This window comes from Acomys minous, assembly GCF_964271855.1.
Source record: "Acomys minous genome assembly, chromosome: 15".
NCBI classification, from domain to species: domain Eukaryota; kingdom Metazoa; phylum Chordata; class Mammalia; order Rodentia; family Muridae; genus Acomys; species Acomys minous.
This window is the reverse complement of record NC_140497.1, coordinates 97,042,792-97,063,875: the sequence shown is the minus strand read 5'-3', so window position 1 is coordinate 97,063,875 and position 21,084 is coordinate 97,042,792. Positions and strand designations below refer to the sequence as shown.

At 41.2% G+C, this 21,084-nt stretch overlaps 1 protein-coding gene across 20 annotated transcripts in view; it reads right to left on the bottom strand.

The window, feature by feature from the left end:
* CCDC18 (coiled-coil domain containing 18) overlaps positions 1-21,084 on the bottom strand; it is a gene marked incomplete at its 5' end in the record, with an annotated part of 112,471 nt that overhangs the window by 23,292 nt on the left and 68,095 nt on the right. For all 20 annotated transcript variants that reach the window (XR_014774867.1, XM_084758740.1, XM_084758746.1 and 17 more), the window contains 7 exons: positions 2,961-3,077; positions 3,819-3,918; positions 10,420-10,633; positions 12,223-12,386; positions 14,925-15,067; positions 17,558-17,725; positions 19,479-19,595. Coding sequence is in view for 19 of the 20 variants with exons in the window: in XM_084758740.1 (XP_084614866.1) it covers positions 2,961-3,077; positions 3,819-3,918; positions 10,420-10,633; positions 12,223-12,386; positions 14,925-15,067; positions 17,558-17,725; positions 19,479-19,595 (1,023 nt within the window). The remainder of the gene's footprint in view (positions 1-2,960; positions 3,078-3,818; positions 3,919-10,419; positions 10,634-12,222; positions 12,387-14,924; positions 15,068-17,557; positions 17,726-19,478; positions 19,596-21,084) is intronic.

Below are 21,084 nucleotides of genomic sequence, written 5' to 3'. Positions count from 1 at the left end.
GAAAAGTATATTTTGTTTTTGTTTTGGTTTTTTTAAGACAGGGTTGGTTTCTCTGTGTAGCCCTGGCTGTCCTGGAACTCCCTCTGTAAACCAGGCTGGCCTCAAACTCACAGCAATCCACCTGCCTCTACCTCCTGAGTGCTGGGATTAAAGGCGCATGCCACCACCGCCCAGTTTAGAAAAGTATTTTTAATAAAGTAACAAAGTATTGGAGTCATTTCTTTCTGAGTCCTCTAGTACTGAAGTCTACCAGGCAGGAATAGGTGCTCAGTAGAAGTTTGAATTTCTCATCTTTTGTACTATTCAAGCTGATCCTTTGGACCCATGAAGAGCCAGTTATACAACGAGGCTTCATTTACCCTAGGGGTTTCTTTCCTCTTTTCCTTTGTATACCAAAAGCCACTTCTGGCTACACTTAATTTTATAGCTTGTAGATCAGGCATGTTTACGACTTCCCTGTTTGTTGTCTCTGGAGTGGCTACTAATTTTCCTGACACCATTTGACTAGTCCAAGTTTTGTTTTGTTTTTTAGAGACAGGGTTTCCCTGTGTGTACTTGGTTGTCCTGAACTCACTTTGTAGACTAAGCTTGCTTTGCACTCACAGAAACCACCCTGCCTCTGCCTCCCGAGTGCTGGGGTTACAGGTATGCACCACACCCAGCCTTCTGGTCCAAGTTTTAAACTGTTCAATATTAACTACCCCAAAGGAGGAAGGATTCTCTGGAAACTGAGTTCTTCCACTGGATCTAAACTTCAGGTTACACCCCTACTAGTAGAAAACCACATGGCAAAAATGCAACCCCTGGATTTAGAGCGGCGTGCTAACTGCTGCCTGGAGAAACTGCTCTCTTCAGTCACCCTAGGTGCTGGAGTCTGCCCCCCACAAGACAGCAGACAGAGAGCCATCCTCACAGTCTAAGCCCCCCACAAGACAGCAGATGAGAGAGCCATCCTCACAGTCTAAGCCTCCCACCACATGTCCATGTCTTGCCCGCTGCTGTCCATATTGCCTAATGCAACTAATTCCTGCCCAGAGATGAGGCCACAAGGTCCCCTGGATTGTCACTGTTGTTTCTGGTCTCTAGAGTCACTCAGTTTCTGCAGATGGCACATAGCTATAGCCCAGTGCTGACTTGTCATACATGAGGAATCAAATATTCCAACTGCATTTAAGACTTACAAGATTAGTGGGCTTGTCCTATGGCTATAAACACCATTCGCTTTAATATTAGCATTCCTTGGCTTGCTCTATCAGTGAGTCTCTGATACTTCCTCCCACTTGCAAATGCTTCAATAACTATTTACATAAGAAGTACAGTAAACAAATGTAACACAGCTTTATAATTTTAAAGATAAAATATATGTAAGATTAAAAAATATGGGGCTGGAGAGATGGCTCTGAGTTTAAGAGCATTGACTGTGCCTCCTGAGGTACTGAGTTCAATTCCCAGCTACCACATGGTAGCTCCCAACAATATATGTAATCTGATGCCCTCTTCTGGCATGCAGGTGTACATGCAGGCAGAGCACTCTATAATCAATCAATCAATCTAAGGGGAAAAATATAAAGTACACAAAGTTTCCTTCCCACTGTATTTTTCAGACAACTAGATTCTAGAATTATTTGTAAATCTTCCCAGAAATATTTTATTTTATAAGTAGATAGTGGTTCCATATCTCCCAGTAGGCCTGGACACTATGGGGCCAGAAGTGTGTGCTTCTCCCAATGGAAGGTCTGAGCACCTTTGTCCTGAGGCAGAAAAGGGGCAAGCACAGAGCTGATGATTCCACCTCTCTCAGGAACATCGGTGGTCTTCGCTGGGGAAGACACACAGAACTGAATCCTCATGTCACAGGGTATCTTGTGTAGCCACATGTGTGGGAGAAAATCTTTTCTCCACAGGTATTACTACTCTTTTAAAAGAGCTACTCTAGCAGCAGGTGGTTACAGCTCTTTTTGTAAAGCTGAGTTAGTGGCAGACTGTGCCTGTGAATGCTTGTGCCTGATCGGGTTACAGCGGAATGCAGGCTCCAGAGCTCAGGGCTCCAAGACTGAGGTGGCAACAGAGCACCCAGGCTGACTCAGAGGAGTCACATAGTGCTTCATGATCAGCCAACAGCTCCCCCTACAGAGGGGGCACTGCAACAGGCAGCAGCACGCTCCACTGATGAGCCCTGAGCTTCAACAGCATCCAGGCCACTCCCTAGTCAGCCTGACTGACAGTCAAGCCCAGGAGTACATAGGTGAATTAATTATTCAGAGTGGACGGGAGCCCTTCTTTTCCCAGAATAAACAGGAAGTTTCAGAGGTCATTGATGAAGTAGGTGGTGCTGGCCGGCTTATTTCATGTGAATGGGCAGTGGGGGGCGGGGTTTGAGGATGAACGCCTGTCATTGGCTGGGACTAGGCTGCTGGCAATGCTCTATTTGCTTGTGGAAAGATAACAAGTGACAAGCTCCTGTGACTGACCACCTGTAACCGTGAGGGAGACCTGCACCCTGTGCTCCTGAGGCAGGCACAGAAAACAGTGAGAGAGCTTTGTCCCACACCGTCTGTTCTTAGATGAGATTTTAAGTCTCAAATTTGAAAGAACTCCATCTCAGCAGTTCTGCACCAATCCCCTGGGGGCATGGCCCATGAGCCCACAGGATATTAGACACATTGATATAAGAATTTACAATCAAAATAGCATTGTGGAGGAAATGAGCATTAAGTAGAACATACAAGTTGAATGAAAGTATGCAGTGCTGCCATCGTGTGCGTTCTATACAAACCCCCCAGCGTGCACTCGCATGCATATGTAGCAGTTTGTGTAGCTGAGACAGGACACAGTAACTTAAGGCCAACTTGGGTAGCACAGCAACATGCATCATCACAAGCAACAACAAAACTGTGTCGTAGTGTACAGGGCCATGGTGTTAATTTTTAATATAAGATATGGAATTTTAAAATAATTACCTGTTTGTTGCATTCTTTAAGTTCTAATTCTGACTTCTCCACAGCACCCTCTAATTTGATTATTTTTTGCTCCATTTCTCCTCTGTGCTCACGAATGGTCGTATCCAAATGTGTTACCTAAATACAAACGTTAATATAGCAAGCTGCTTGCTCAGTTTTATATAGTGTAATTCTTGTGTGGTTGGAATATACTTTTACATCAAGTATTAACAAATAATATTCTTAACCCAAACTATTTTTCAAGTAGGGAATTGAATCCCATAAGTATTATACGTTATAGAAACCTAAGATACGAAATGAAAGAATTAAGGTGTCAATTTAAACAATGCCTCGTTCCTCCAACATTTAGCTCACAGTAATGTGTTCAGCGCCATGTTCTTTGCATATACAATAAAAAACCTAAAGGGTAGCAGGCAAACCCATATTTCAAAATGTACTGACTGGGTTGAGTTGTAGTTTAGTGGTAAAGAACTTACCTCCCTGTTCAGACCCCAGGAAGACAATAAGTTTTTTAGCCAGGCATCTATATTCCCCATATTTGGTCAAACAGCAAGTTTGTCTTAAAAAAAAAAAAAAGCCTAGATGTATTTCTAACTTTAAAAATATTTAAGGGGCTAGAGAGATGGCTCAGCAGTAACAGCACCATCTGCTCTTCCAGAGGTCCTGAGTTCAATTCCCAGCAACCACACAGTGGCTCACAACCATCTGTAATGAGATCTGATGCCCTCTTCTGGCGTACAGGCAGGCAGAGCACTGTGTACATAATAATAAATAAATAAATCTTTAAAAAAAAAAAAGGCCCTTCATGATCATCCCAACGTAGAAGTTTTAATTGAAATATGATTAGGAAAAGACAACCTGAGCTGCTCGCTGCTTCAGCTCCCAGTTCCTCTCCTTAAGCGCCTGATCCATTTCAACAAGTTCTTGTTTCTTATCTTCAATCTCCATCTTACATTCTCTAAAATTTGTCAAAAGAAAAAGACCAAAGCAGATGGTATGAATTCTACAGCTTTTTTTTTTTTTTCTGAGACAGGGTTTCTCTGTGTAATAGCCCTCGCTGTCCTGGAACTCACAGAGATCCGGCTGTCTCTGCCTCCCGAGTGCGGGAATTAAAGGTGTGCGCCACCACGACTGGCTGAACACTATAACTTCTTAAAGGTAGATAAATTATTGTTATTGTTTCTCATAAATTAAAAGAAAAAATGCATATAGTTAATTTAGAATGAAAGGACTTAAAGGAATAGCATATAAAGAAAATGACAGGCAAAAAAAGTTAACTTACACAGAGATGGGTAACAATTTGGATAGTTCACTAGCCAAACTGGTGAGGTCTTGTCTTAATATATAAGGTGCAGAAGAACGAAGAGAAACAAACATCACTCTCTGACCACACATACACCATGTGGTTCTACATATAGGAATATACATACACACATATCTCACACACACACACACACACACACACACACTCCAAACCAAAACAGAACAGTATGAAATGAGGCCAGGAAAATAGAAACCTGATTATACAGGGCTTTGTGCTTTAGAGGCGTGTAGTTGTTAAAACTGTGGTCTTTGGTAAAACACACGTAAACTATCCTCCTATTGGCCACTTTGAGGTGCATAATTCAACTGGATTAACTACATTCACGATGCTATGTAGACATCACTATTATCTGTTCCCAGGGATTATTTCCTGTCATCCCTTCCCCTCATTCCTGGCAAGCACCAAACTTTACTATCTCCATTGGATTTATTGATTCTACAAATTTCATATAAACAGAATTATACCACAAGTGTCTATCTTATCTGACTTAGCATGATCTCATCAGGGTGCATCTACTTTGTAGTGTGGATTATCACTATTTTATTGCTTTTTCTGACTATATAATATTCCTTTTATGGACATACCACATTTTCTTTATCCATTCATCACTGCTGAAAAATTACATTCTTGACATTGACACAGAGTGTAAGTGTTTTGGCTATTGTGAACAGAAGTGCTTTGAACACATGGTGAATAATTTTTGTTCAAAGAACTATTTAGATTTATGACTAGGAGAATTATTATACTAAATGATAACTATGTTTAAATTATGGAGAAAGTACAATTACTTTCCTCAGTGGCTATCACCATTTTCACTTTCTATCAGCAATGAATGGGAATTTCATCTCTTTACGTACTGTCTTCCTAATACTTGATATTTTGTTTTATAAAAGAACCAATCAAGTTAATATTGAAGTTGTATCTTTATACTTCATTTTTCTCATTTCCAAATGAATTAAGATTTTACTGTGAATGTTTTAGGAAGCAATTATAATTCTAAATAGAAATCAGTATGATCTGATTTATGTTTGATATAAAAAACATAATGAAGTTTGTGGGAAATGGATTAGCAATGAAAACAAGAACATCAGGAGCCCGTCAGGAAACCCAGCCACACACCATCAAAGACACAGTGATGACAGAAAGTCAATGGATTTTATAATCTATTTTAGAAATAATATTGATAAGAATTGCTAGTGAACTGGGCAAAAAGAGAACAGAATGATTCTACAGATTTCTGGTTTGAGCAATGACGTTAGGGAGATGGGAAGGGCAGGAGTATAAGAAAATAAACGAATGTTTCAAGACACCTCTTAAAATACCTACTATGGAACCTCTTAAAATAGCTACTATGGAAAGCTGGCAAGACGGTTCAGCAGGTAAGCACACTAGCTCCCAAGACTGCACCTGAGCTTAAGTCCTGAGACCTACACTATGGAAGGAAAGAACTGATTCTCACAATTTGTCCTTTAACCTCAAAATGTGCATGATGGACACATGTCACACCTCCACCTATGTGCACACAAAACAAATGAACAAAAATTTAGTAAGATCAGGCTTAGTTCTTCCCCTGTGGACCTTCCTGTTGCAGCATATTTGATCACACTGTGAACCCTGAGATTGGGTTGTTTACTGGAAAAACCTGTTTCTAGTTGTGGTGTAGCTCTGCCCTAGCACAAACTTTTAATCCAAGAGCTTTCTGCTTGACTATCGTAAACAGGATGAAATAAAAGTGAACCACAGGTCAAGAGGTGGAGCAAGCAACCAGTTTAAAAAAGTGAACAACAATTGAGTTGTAATCTGAATAAATTAAGAAAGCTAAAAAATTTAAAAAAGTGAACATAGTTAAAAAACCATAGAAGCAGATCAGGAGGACGGACAGAGAGATGAGCAGGGATAGAACGGAGGGACGCTGGGTTTGAGGGGTTTTGAGACATGTGTGGAGGACAGACCATTTCCCTTTGGGACTGGGTGCCTTCTCTGCCTCTCTGAGCTGGCAGGCTCTCACCCGAGCATCTGGCTCCAATTCTTTATTGGTAAAAGCAAAAGTTTGAGATTTCATTGACAGGTTCCCTTCCAGCCCACCTCTATTCCTTTGTGTTAGCCACTGATACCTAGACACTCTCTACCAGCGACAAATGGCGGCCACTCCTGCGAGGGACGCAGATAAGCAACCCTCATTATTCTTCCTGTCCGTAATTACAATCCCCTCATTCTCACCCTCAGCCCTGAGGCAACCCACTTGCCCCTTCTGGTCATCCAGATACAAATCAACACACTATGGACCCCTGTTTTGTTTTGTTTTTTGACATCTGATTTCTGATAAAGAAGCCAGAAATACACACTTGAAAGAAGATAGCATCTTCAACAAGCAGTGCTAGTCAAACCGATGACTGTGCACAGAAGAATGCAAATAGATCCATATGTATCACCCCACACAAAACTCAACTCCAAACGGATCAAAAACCTCAACGTAAGTCCAGACACCCTGAATCTGACAGAAGAGACCGTGGGGAATAGTCGTCACCTCATTGCACAGGTGAAGACTTCTGAACAGGATGTCAATACACAGGCCCTAAGAACAACTAATTAGTGGATCTCATGGAACTGAAAAGCTTCTGCACAGAAAAGGGTGCATCACTGGGACAAAGCAGCAGGCTAGAGAACAGGAAAAAGATCTTTACTTTCTACACTTCCAATAGAGGACTAATATCGAAATAGATAAAGAACTAAAAAACAAAACAAAACCCTAAAAACTGGACATCAAGAAAACAAATAGGGCTGGAGAGATGGCTCAGCAGTTAAGAAGTTCTTCTAGAGGTTCCAAGTTCAATTCCCAGAAACCACATGGTAGCTCACAACCATCTATAATGTGATCTAATGCCCTCTTCTGGCCTGCAGGTGTACATGCAAATAGAGCATTCATATACATAAAATAAATAAAAAAAAGAAATAACCAGCTGGGCGGTGGTGGCACAGGCCTTTAATCCCAGCACTTGGGAGGCAGAGGCAGGCAGATCATTCTGAGTTCAAGGCCAGCCTGGTCTACAAAGTGAGTCCAGAACAGCCAAGGCTACACAGAGAAACCCTGTCTCAGAAAAACAATCAGTGCTTCCAAAGAAAACAAAGAGCCCAATTAAAAAAAACAAAAACAAAAACGGAGCATGGAGCTAAGCAAAGAGATCTTAAAAGATGAAACACAAATGTAGCTGACCTTTGTTACTCCCTGGGTTCTTTTTTTTTCCTACCCTTTATCCCCCCAGTTCCACATCTTATCACTAGATAGGAAAGAAAGAAAAATAGAGAGGAGAAAAAGAAAGAGACATCCTTGAACCTAAGTATTTTCTTCTTGTTTCTTCTATGAGCCTGCCTACCAATAACCCACAACCAAACCTCTTGAATGACCAACAACCACCAACCCTACCTAGAATTTATGGCTCTGAAAAGTTCCCAGAATTCCAAATGCCACACAATTGCATAAAGTATCTGCAGCTGGCAAAAGCACACCTCTGATAGAGCACGAGGTAAATCATAGTCAGCTGCTGTGGATGCTCCGAAGCAGCCTCATATCCCCACACCTGGGATTAAAATAAAACCATATTCTTATAATATTTCTGTGTAGTTTTAAAGAAACAAAAAATTCAGAATTGACACTACACAAAAATGGCAAAGAAACCTGTAAAGAAATATTCAACACCCTTAGTTATCAGAAAAATGCAAATCAAAACTACTTTGAGATTTCATCTTACGCCAGTCAGAACGGCCAAGATCAAGAGAGCATATGGCAGCCGTGCTGGTAAGGATGCGTGGGGAAGGCAGGGGACACGTGCTCATGTGTGGGAGTGCAACCTGTATGGCCACTAAGGGCCATTAAGCGAGTCAGAGTGGCGACTCCTCAGGAAGCTGGGAGTAGATCTGTGTGCCGCCACACAGCTGTACCACTCTGGCATGTACCTGAGGGGCACTACATCCTACTACCAAAACACCTGCTCATCCATGAGCACTGCTGCTCTACTCATAACAGTCAGAAACTGGAAACAGCCTAGATGAATGAATAATGAAAATATGGCATAATTATCAAATGGAATGTTATTCAGCTGTTAAAAAAGTGATACTATGAAATTTGTAGGTAAATAGATGGAGCTAGAAAAAAATGATCTTGCGTGAGATACCACAGGTCCCCAAAGAGAAATATTGTACGTCTTCTCTTACATGTGGAGTTGCCTTTTAAGCTTCAACAGGTGTGCTACAGTGTACATAACACAAAGGGTCTGTATCTTGTAAAGGACTGGGGGAGGGTAGGCTCTCCCAAACAAGGGGAAATAGAATATATAGTTACAGATGGAAGGGGGAAACTGGCGTGGGAGGATTAAATGGGGAGAGGGAGAGAAGAGGGGTAAGGAGGGAACACAGGTAGGAACAACTAACACCAAAGGTCATTTGAAGGCCAAATAGGGACTTATCTAGTTTTTAGTAGAACGTTCCTAACACACACACACACACACACACACACACACACACACACACACACATCTTTTGCCACCAAGGGAAACCTCCAGTGCTGAGAATGGGTTACATCTAGCTGAGTCACTCACCAAAAAGGCCACATGGGAATACCCAAGGCTACCGGTTGCTCTGCACAGACTAGTAGGAAAGCTCTATTACTGAAGGCAACACCTGTGCATTCACTGAACACGGGGAAGTCAAGCTGGTGCCTAACTAGCGCCTTTGCTCCTACTGACTTCTGCTCCTAAGACTGGAAGGTCCCCTGCAGGCTACTAGAGGAGAAAGGTAACCAATAATCCAGCTACGAGGCTGCAATCTAAAACGGTGACCTGTTGGCAAGATATGCTGGTGAAGCTGGGCGTGGTGGCACACACCTTTAATCCCAGCACTCGGGAGACAGAAGCAGGTGGATAGCTGTGAGTTCAGGCCAGCCTGGACTACAAATTGAGTCTAGGACAGCCAAGGCTACACAGAGAAACCCTGTCTCAAAAAAATGAACAACAACAACAACAAAAGGAATGTAATGTTATATTGAGTCATAGACTCGTTTTTGTTGTTGTTTTGTTTTGTTTTTTGTTTTTTTCAAGACAGGGTTTCTCTATGCGGCCGTGGCTGTCCTGAAACTTGCTCTGTAGACCAGGCTGTCCTTGACCTCACAGGGATCCACTTACCTCTACCTCCCAAGTGCTCACATTAAAGGAGTGTACCACCACTGCCTGGCTGGAACATTATTTTTTAAAAATAGACATTTTGGGCATTTATTTCATTTAAGACTTAGTCTTAACTATACATACTTTTAATCACAGCACTTGGTAAGCAAAAGTAGGTGGATCTCTGAGTTCAAGGCCAACCTGGTCTACAAAGTAAGACCTTGTCTCCTAAAAGAAGAAAAAGAATGTTTACATACATGCAGAGTTACTTCTAACAGTTATTATTATTATATTAGTAGTTAATAGTAACAAATATTTTGCTCTTATTTACCACTGTATGCTTGCCTAATCTTTTTTTTCCTTAAAAAGCTACTCATAAAATGTAAAACTGATGATAAAATGAGGGCAGCAACTTCTCTTAGTTGGTTAGATGGATCATGGGATGATCAACAAAACAAAACAAAATAAAACAGAGTAAAACAAAAGCAGTTGAGAAGATAGACCATTAAGAGTTCAACAACAGAGCCGGGTGGCATTGGCGCACACCTTTAATCCCAGCACTTGGGAGGCAGAGGCAGGAGGATCTCTGAGTTCAAGGCCAGCCTGGTCTACAGAGATAGTTCCAGGACAGCTAGAGCTGTTACACAGAGAAACTCTGTCTTGGAAAAAAACAAACAAACAAACAAACAAACAAAAACCAAAAAACCAAACAAACAAACAAAAGAGTTCAACAACAGGCCAGACGTGGTGGCAAATCTTTTAATCCCAGCACTCGAGAGGCAGAGGCAGATAGATTGCTATGAGTTCGAGGCCAGCCTGGTCTACAAAGTCCATGACAAAGTCTACAAAGCCAATGCTACACAAAGAAACCCTGTCTCAAAAAACAAAAACAAAAACAAAAAACAAAAACAAAAAAAAAGTTCAACCACAAATTTTGTAGTATCTGTAATTATGGTATCTTTCTTATTATTTAGCTTACCTGAGCTCAGCAGTGAGATTCTTTATTGTAGTGTATTTTTCCTCTAATGATAACTGAGCCTTCTGTAGCACATCTCTCAGTTCCTGCAGTTGTCTTAAGGTGCTTTTCAACTCTCCATGAGCATTCTGCAGTTCTGTTTCCAGAGCTTCCCGCTTCTGCGTGGTCTCTGCTAGTTCCCCTTCAGTGCAGTGTTGTAGCCTTTCTAACTCCTTCACTGTCAAGAAGGTAGAATCATTTAAAAGCTATATGTAAACCATATATTTATTAATAACTCTATGAATAAGTAAAATTAAGAATATTCCAGGGGCTGGGAAGATGCTTCAGTTGTTACAGTGTAAGCTGTGCAAGCACAAGGTACTGAGTTAAGCTGCCAAACACCCATACAAAAGACTGTACTTCTAACCCTAGCCAGTGCTGTTGTTGGGGACAGACAGATTGCTAGGGCTCGCCCTACACTTAGCCAATCAGAGTCTCTGTCTCAAAAAATAAGATAGACAGCAATCCAGGAACATACTAACTTTAAACTCTGGCTTCCACATATACATACACAATAGTACACATAATCACATGAACATGTAAATAAAGCCCACACATATGCATGCATGCACACACAGGAATATTCTGAGGGCTGGAATCTACAAAACTCTCAATCTGTGGAGTCCTTGCCCAGCATGCACAAGGCCCTGGACTTAAATCTCCAGTACTGCATAACAGGGCATGTGAGTACCTATGTATAACCTTGTCACTAGAGAGGTAGGCAGCAGGAGGGCCCGACATTTATTGCTATTCTTCACATGTGGAATTCTCATGCCAGCCTAGGGTACAGGAGACTACAGCTCAAAAAAAAAAAAAAAAAAAAAAAAAAGGCGGGGGTGGGAGGGATGCTGGAGAGGTGGCTCAGAGGTTACCAGCACTGGCTGCTCTTCCAAAGGTTCTCAGTCCCAGTAACCACATGATGGCCTCACAGCCATCTATAATGAGATCTGGTGCCCTCTTCTGGCATGCAGACATACATGCTGGCACAATACTGTATAAGCAATAAATAAATAAATCTTAAAGCAAACAAATAAACAAGCAACCTCGTAAGATTTTTTTATAAATAAGGATTATCTTTTATTCACATATAAGAGGCGAAACCTGAACACCATCCCTTTCAGCCTCCTCACCCCCACTGCTCACTTTACTCCACTTAAACACAATGTCTTAGCGTTCTAATACTATGAAGGCACCACAACTAAGGAAACTCTAGGCTGGAGACAAGGCTCAGCAGTCAAGAGCACTGCTGCTCTTCCAGAGGACACAGGCTCAGTTCCCAGCACCCACAGGGTGGCTCACAACTGCCTGCTAGTTCCACGGGCCCTGACACCCTCACACAGACATGCATGAAAGCAAAACACCAATGCACATAAAACAAAAATAAGTATTTTTTTTAAGGAAGGAAACATTTAATTGCTTGCTAACAGTTTTACAAGTGCAGTCCATTAGCATCATGGTAGGACCACGGTGGCATGCAGGCAGCCAATGGAGCAGGAGCTGAGAGCTACTACATCCTGGCCCAAAGGCAGCAGCAGGGCAAGAAAGACACCCTGGGCCTCCTTGGGCTTTTGAAACGTCAAAGCCTCAGCCCTAGTAACACATTTCTTCACACAAGGCCACGCCTTGTGATCCTTCTCAGGCAGTGCCACACACTGATGGCTAGGCGTTCAAACATGTGAGCCTAGAGAGGCCACTCTCATTCAAACCACCACATATAAATACATAGGCATTTGTGTTGAAGCTAAAGTCAGTTAGCTAGTTGCTTACCTGCATTTGTTTTCTTTTCTAGCTCTGTCTTTGTCTGCTCTAAAATCATATCTAACTGAGAGAGATGTATGGACTTATTTTCCCCATCTCGTTTCAGATGCATTATTTCTTTTTCCATTCTAGACAGTTCTTCTTTGTACTGATCCACCTCAAGTTTGGCTTGCCTAATTAAAAAAACAAACAATAGAACAGGTAATTTGAAAACTTTAAGCCAAAAGATTTGTCGCTGACTTGAAGCCTGCAAATTCTATTAGGTTGAATATTAGCAAAATCTTACTCAGAATTTAAAGTCACCTGTTATACTCTTTAAAATCCTGACTAAAGTATTATTATTCTTTACACACAAGATAACACTTAAACCTAACACCAGCATTTTTCAGCCTGACTGCATAGAACTTTATGTATATTGAGAATGTAATGTTTCCATCACCTGGCAACAATAAAGAAGCTAAGAAACTGAACTATCATAAAGACCACATTACTCATATGGAGTTGGTAATTTTTTTTTTTTTTGGTTTTTCGAGACAGGGTTTCTCTGTGTAGCCTTGACTGTCCTGGACTCACTTTGTAGACCAGGTTGGCCTCGAACTCACAGCAATCCGCCTGCCTCTGCCTCCCGAGTGCTGGGATTAAAGGCGTGCGCCACCACGCCCAGCCAAGGAGTTGGTAATTTTTATGTAAGACTTATTAGGATGCCTTTTTTCTTTTTTTTTTTTTTTTTTTTTTTTTTTTTTTTTTTTTTTTCGAAACAGGGTCTCTCTGTGTAGCCTTGGCTGTCCTGGACTCACTTTGTAGACCAGGCTGGCCTTGAACTCACAGCGATCCACCTGCCTCTGCCTCCCAAGTGCTGGGATTAAAGGCGTGCGCCACCACGCCCGGCAGGATGCCTTTTTTCAGTTTTAAAAGTGACTAGAGCCAGGCGAAGTGATGCGCATCTTTGAACCCAGCACTTGAGAGGCAGAAGCAGGGGGAATCTCTGTGAGTCTGAGGCTAGCCTGGTCTACAAAGCAGGTTCCAGACCAGCCAAGGCTGTTATTCAGAGAAATCCTGTCTCAAAAGAACAGAAAAAGTGGCTAGAAATTCCTAAATTGATCAGCATGAGCCAAAGAGAAAGCTAATAAAGTGATTTTAATCACTAATTTTATTTTTAGGTTAGTAAAGAAAGAAGAGTAAAAATATGATATCACATAGCTATAATCTCAGTTCTGGGGGAGCTGAGGAACAAGTTTATAATTTGAAGCAAGACCAAACTACATACTGAGGCCCTGCCTCAGAAGCAAAACAAAGCAACCAAAAAGGGCATCAGAGTAACACAAGAGTAAATAACAGAAGCGGTAAGATCGAGAGTAAACTATGGGGATGTCTGAAGTATGACAGAAATATAGTAATCAGAGAAGAACGTTTTTTAGAAAACACAACTCATGTCATCACATGCACCAGTTAGACTAACACTGACAAAGCAGAGCTGCCGTGGGAGAACAATAAATCAGGTGTGCTGTCAATGTCGGCATTAAGGAATGACATTGGTCAGGGTATGTATGCCTCGAACTCTCTGCTACAACAACATGGGGAGAAGCCTTTAGTTTAGAAGTCTGCAAGAGACCAAGTTATGTCATTAGGAGAATGTCAGAGGTTTACTATAGTAAGAGAAAATAAAAGGCAGAGACTATAGAGGACGTCTCGGAACTCCCCAAGGCATGCTGGACGTTTTCAGAAGTTGGCATGTGATGGGAGAAAATGGCAACAGGCCTTGGGTTGGAACTCTAGCGCTTCTTGTGTCTGGCATAACGAAGGATAAAGTTAGGATGTGGCCAGTCTTCACGGCCGCACAACAGTCATTGGTGGAAAGGGTGTGTTAGTGGCCAGATGTCTGTGATTAGGAAAGACAAAATCTGAAGGAAGAGCACATCACTGGAACCACTGACAGGAGAACTTCTGGTCAAGCCAGTACTACTCAGCCCAGGGGCCCCGTCTTAACACTTAATCCCTGCCAACGAGAAAAGAAATCTAGGGACATACGGTTTTTGTTTCTGCATGTAAGTTCACATTTGACTGCTACTAGGATAAAGGGAGTAAAATTATGTCAATCCACCAAGACAAATTTGAATGTTCACTCAAGGATCAGAATATTTTATTTATCCCATGTACAATTAGGTCCTCTGGCTGGGTGGTGATGGCACACACCTTTAAATTCAGCACACAGGAGGCGGAGGCAGGCAGATCTATGAGTGCAAGGCCAGCCTGGTCTACAGAGTGAGAGCCAGGACAGCCAGGGCTACACTGAAAAAAACTGTCTTGAAAAAACAAAACAAGAACCTAACCAATCAGATTCCCTGGGAGCTCCCCAGTGTAAGGAGAGCTTTGCCTACAACTTTCAGTGTTATTTGTAATTTAATACAGCAGTTTCTGAGTCCTGTAACAGTATAAGGATCTGTGCTAGTTGTACCAAGTGTTGTGAAGAACCTAAGATAAGCTATACAGCGTCCTTATTCAGGGTAAGAAAAAAAGAATTATAGTATAATAATTTTAAAAAGGATAAAATGCATATAAGGGAGATACAACAAAATGCTACAGGAACATAGGCTATAAAAGGAATTAGTTCCTCAGACAAATATTTCACTGGATAATATCAAACTCTGAATCTCAAATATTACTGATACAAAACTGAGAAGGCCAATAAAACTGCTATGTTCAAATTTTACCTGATAGTACCAGTTAGCTCAATAATTTTTTGCTTTTTTGAATCTGCATCATGTATAGCTGTTTCATATTTCTCTTCCATTTTTCTCAACTTTTCTGCTGAACTTTCCCTTTGTTTCTGAAGCTCTTGTTCCTGCTTTGATACCTGGTAAAGCAGTTTTCAGTAAGTGCTTAAATTCAATTACAAGCCAACATTATCCAGAAGAAAAGAATTTTCATAAATACATATTGAAAGCCAGGCATGGTGGTGTACACCTGTAGTCCCCGCACTCGGGGAGGCAGAGGCAAGTGAATCTCTGTGAGTTCGAGGCCAGCCTGGTCTACAAAGCTAGTCCAGGACAGCTAGGGCTACACAGAGAAACCCTGTCTTGAAAAACAAAACAGATGGAGTCTAGCCTATCTTTTTTTTTTTTAAGATTTATTTTATTTATTGCATATGAGTATTTTATCTGCAGAAGAGAGTATCAGATCGTATTATAGATGGTTGTGAGCCACCATATGGTTGCTGGGAATTGAACTCAGGACCTCTGGAAGAGCAGTCAGTGCTCTTAACCACTGAGCCATCTCTCCAGCCCTAGCCTATCATTTAGTTTCAGATGTATTCTAAAAATCAAGGTAGGCTTGGTGTGGTGGAATGTAACTACAGCCTCAAATACTGGAAAGGCTGAGGCAGGAAGACTGCCTGAGTCCAGGAGTTCAAGGCCGGTCTAGGCAATGTAAAAAGACCCCATCTCAAAAATTAAGTTTAATAATAATAATAAAATCAAAATATAAACCAGGATGCTTTGAAATTATAAACACAAAACTAACTTTTTCATAATAAAGATAAGTTGTTCATATATATCCTTACAGAGTGGCACATATTAACAATAAAATGAGAGATAGAGGTCCTGAACGCCTTAAGCCCAGCACAGGTGAGACAGGTGCACGCCTGCTGCCCGTGAGAGGCTTTGAATTTGTTCCTAAGCCAGCAAGAGAGAGAAGTGAAGGAAAGCAAATGGGGAAGAAAAGGAAGAATAAGCAAAACGATGCAATTTTCCCTTTTTATTTTTTTTAATAATTTATTTTTTATGTGCACCAGTATTTTGCTTGCATGTGTGTCTGTGTGGAAATGTCAGAGCCCCTGGAGCTGGAGTTACAGACAGTGGTGAGCTGCCATGTGGGTGCTGGGAGTTGAATCTGAGTCCTCTGAAAGAGCAGTTAGTGCTCTTAACCACTGAGTCATCTCTCTACCCTTTTTCTCCTTTTTATTATTCCAATTTGAAAAGTTTTCTTCTCATGTCAAAAAAGGAGAGTAGCCAAAGATGAATTCACACTACATATACGTTTATATATATGGGCGCAAACATGTGATAAGAAGTTACGATGTACTAAGATGAAATCAGAAAATTTACAATTTTTTAAATAAATTGTATTTCTTTTGAGCCACCATGTGGGTGCTGGGAACTGAACTCATGACCTCTGGAAGAGCAGTCAGTGCTCTTAACTGCTGAGCCACCTCTCCAGCCCTGTATTTCTTTTGAAAGAAGTAAAGTGGAATATTATGAAAGAGATTGTACAAAGCTGATAATAAATTAAAAAAGAAAGATTACTCTCTATAATCAAACTGTCTATGATTCTTTCAGTGAAATAATAAAATCTTTATTTTATTCCAACAAATCTTTGTTGTTGCATTAGAAATTCCATATAGAGCCTTGTGTGTGATAGAAAGGCACTGTACCACTCACTAGCCACAACTCCAAGACCATAACCTACCTGCACAGCTCAAAATCAGTTATGTTTTTGGGGAGAAGAAATTCTTCTTCTTTTTTGTTTTTTTGTTTTTCAAGACAGGGTTTCTCTGTGTAGCCCTGGCTGTCCTGGACTCACTTTGTAGACCAGGCTAGCCTCGAACTCACAGCGATCCACCTGCCTCTGCCTCCCAAGTGCTGGGATTAAAGGCGTGTGCCACCACACCCAACCAGGGATTCTTCTTTTATTGTTTTGTTTTGCTAATTCTTTAAAGAATACCATGCCACATGCGTTATTCCAAAAGGAGACATCAGAAGACATAATAATTTGGATAGGTATTAAATTTAGATTCAATAAAAAAAATCATCCAAGAAGTCAAAATTATAATAAAATTTTGTAGCATGAAAAATATGGCCATAGCAGCAAAAGATCTAGGCCTGATTACATAAGAAAATTATTTTTTTTTTTTTTTTTTTTTTTTTTTGGTTTTTTGAGACAGGGTTTCTCTGTGTAGCCTTGGCTGTCCTGGACTCGCTTTGTAGACCAGGCTGGCCTCGAACTCACAGCGATCCGCCTGCCTCTGCCTCCCGAGTGCTGGGATTAAAGGCGTGCGCCACCACGCCCGGCGAAAATTATTTTTTTAATATGTATTTTTATGTATATGTGTGCTCTATCTGCATGTACACCTGCATGCCAGAAGAGGGCATCAGATCGCATTGTAGATGGTTGTGAGCCACCATATGGTTGCTGGGAATTGAACTCAGGACCTCTGGAAGAGCAGTCACTGCTCTTAACCACTGAGCCATTTCTACAGCCCAGAAAACTATTTTTACTAATCAAAAATCTGCAAGTAACAATTAAGCTCTGTTTCATACAAATCCAACTGTTTCGGTCAACAACACACCTGTTTTTCCAGGTGAGCTTGACTGTCTTCGAGCTCTCCGTTTCTAGCTGCCTCCTGCTGCAGCATCTGCTGCTGCTGTTGCAGAGTGTGCTGGAGAACCGCGTTTTGCTCACTGGTCTCTTGCAGACTATGATTCTTTATCTTTAGCTCTTTCTGCAAACAATACACCTAGCAGAAATATATATTCCTTGTTACAACGAAGTATTTAAAATAAAAACAACAATGTAAAGGCATTTTAGTTTCCCGCTGTTCATGTAGCACAGTTGGCTCCTTATTCTCACTGAGGAGATGAAGGAAACAGACATGCGCATAGGGTTGGCGCTTGTTTGGCATGATTTTGAAATGTTCCTATGCAACACATTGTTTGGCTGGCTAGGATGCTGAAACATGCTTCCTTCCTGAAAGAAAGGAATTGTTATGGGCTAGTCAACTTCTCTTACATGACGTTGTGCCCTAAAGTCATAAGCAGCTTCCTCTAGGTAGGATTTTACATGTAATGTTTTACTGTTATAGGAAGAGGAATAGCAAATTTAACTCATCCCAGAAAGAGAAGGATAAGGATAGCCTTGGGTTGACCTACACTTCATTTAATGACCTTTCCCCTTTACAGATATAAAACCAAAATCACTACATAATAAAATTAGTTGATATTTATCAAACTACAAATTAATCTCACAGTAGTTGACATAATATTACAACAAATCAATACAGAATATTCATATGCTAACATAATAAAGGAATAATGATATCAACTACAAAACTTCACTAATTCAGCCGGACGTGGTGGTGCATGCCTTTAATCCCAGCACTTGGGAGGCAGAGGCAGGTGGATCACTGTGAGTTTGAGGCCAGCCTGGTCTACAAAGTGAGCCCAGGACAGCCAGGGCTACACAGAGAAATCTTGTCTCGGAAAAAAAAAAAATTTTTTTTCACTAATTCACACCATATATTTAAGGTTTCAGTATGCTGGTCTCCAAACTTTCTTTAAAAGATATCTTTAACGTAGATATGGTGGTGGGCACCTAAAACCCCAGCACTTGGTAGGCTGAGGCAGGAGAATTACAAATTAGAGGCTGGCTAGAGCCATACAGCAAGGCCTTCCTGTCTCAAAAAATAAAACGAGTGGGGTGGAATGGGGCTGAGTTTGCGGAGATAATAATAATAAGACTTCTTTTTTTTTTTTTTTTTTTTTTTTTGTGCTTTACGAGACAGATTCTCTCCGTGTAGCTCTGGCTATTCTGGAACTCACTCCGTAGACCAGGCTGCCTTGACCTAATAGAGACTCGCCTTCCTCTGTCTCCCAAGTGCTGGGCCTTGGATATGCTAGACCAATCTTGTCTTTAACAACACAAAGCAGGGGTTAGGGATTTAGCTCAGTGGTAGAGCACTTGCCTAGCAAGTGCAAGGCCCTGGGTTTGGTCCTCAGCACTGGAAAAAAAAAAAAGAGATAAAAACACAAAGCAAAACAACTTGAAAATACTGTTTCAAAATAAAACAAAACAGTAAGAATAAAAACTTGAGCCGGACATAGTGGTGCATGCATTTATTTCTCAGCATTCAGGAGGCAGAGGCAGACAGATCTTTGTGCGTTTGAGGCCAGCCTCATCTACAGAGCAAGTCCAGGACAGCCAAGGCTACATAGAGAAACCTGTCTTGAAAAACCAAAAATTAATTAATTAATTAATTTAAAAAAGAGAATAAAACCTTGTAAATTTGGGGCTGGAGAGACGGCTCAGAGGTTAAGAGCACTGTCTAGTCTTCCAAAGGTCCTGAGTTCAATTCCTAGCAACAACATGGTGGCTCACAACCATCTATAATGAGATCTGGTGCCCTCTTCTGACCTGCAGGTGTATATGCAGACAAAGCATTCATACACTTTTTTTTTTAATTATAAATTTTGCTAAATAAAAGAATAATTTACCTCTTCAGATTTCTTCTTCAGCTGTTTTTCAAATTTTTCCTTATTTCCTTCCAACTGATTCAAATGCAAAGCAAGTTCTTCCTTACAGATTTCTAATGCTGAATCCAATTGTCTGACCTAAAGGGAGAAAACCAAGAAAAATCAAGGCTGGACATGGAGGCACATGCCTTTATGCCAGCATTCAAAAGGCAGAGGAAGGAAAATGTCTATGAGTTCCAGGCCAGCCAGGTCTACATAGTGAGTACCAGGAAATCTAGGCCTACACAGAGACCCTGTCTCAAAAAAAAAAAAAAAGGAAAGAAAGAAAGAAAAGAAAAGAATTATTTCCCAATGTTACTTTACTGTTTCAAACACTAGAATAGGGCAGGTAAGATGGGTAAGCCGACAAAAGCACTTGCTGTGCAAGCCTGGTAACCTGGGTTTGACTCCCAGAAACTATGGTGGAACAAAACAATCAACTCAGGAAGGTTAGTCTGTCCTCCACCAACTCTGCACTGCAACACACACATATGTGCACTGTTGTATGCAAGCAATCCCAACACACACACAAAGTAATAAATAAAAACTATTTTAAAAATTTAAACTTCTAAAATAGTCCTTTTTAGGATATAAAACGTTATGACAGAAAGATTCCCTGAAAAAAAACTCATTCTTCATGGTAAACTAGAGAACCAAAGAGAAACCAAGGAATAGAGTCCTGAAGGAAACAGGAGTTAACGAAGTACAGAAGCACATTCTAAAAAGAGGGGTGTGCTCGGGCAAGGCACCATGAGAGAATGCCGTGAGTGCTGGAAGGATCCAGAGCAACAAATGTGTAGGACAAGGTTACCTGAAAGAAGGAAAGTAGACACCAAAAACACCCTCCTAGGGTAAGCATACTGCTTATTTCTTAAGCGAGTACAAATACCTTATAAATGTTGCTAAGATAAGAACATTTGGAAATGCTGGTTTATTGGAAAGATGAAAAGTTTACTGCTGGGCAGTCCTGGCACACACCATTAATCCCAGTACTCAGGAGGCAGAAGCAGGTGCATCTCTGAGTACGAGGCCAGCCTGGTCTACAGAGCAAGTTCCAGGACAGCCAGGGCTACACAGAGAGACCCTGCCTGGGGAGTAAGGGGGCACTTCAGCCTGTCTAGGGTGGAAGGGAGGAGCTAGAGATTTCTTTTATAAGCAACTGGACCTTTGATAGAGCTCTCTCTGTTTTGGCTTGGAAGAGCCTTGATGGAAGGAGCTCCAGGTAAGACATAGACATCCTCTCTCTGTGCTTGCAGGAGCAACAGGGAAGCAGCTAGCAGGACACAGTAAAACAGAGTCCTAGGAAAGAGAGCTATAGAGCTCTCACAGGATTGGAGGAGCTCAGGAGAAAGGTAGACTAGTGAGGCAGGGTGACACAGAGAGAAGGAGCTCTCTAAAGAGCTGGTAGTTTAGTTGTAGAATCAAGGTTGTAAATAGATATTTTGTATGTAGTTCAGATAATAATTTACCTCACTGCGCCAGCAGGTTTTCACCCTAGTTCACGCCTCTTGTATCGTTATGGGTAACAGTAACAGCTGCAGAGCTACCTAATGTGGGTGCTGGGAACCAAACTTGAGTCCTTTGTAAG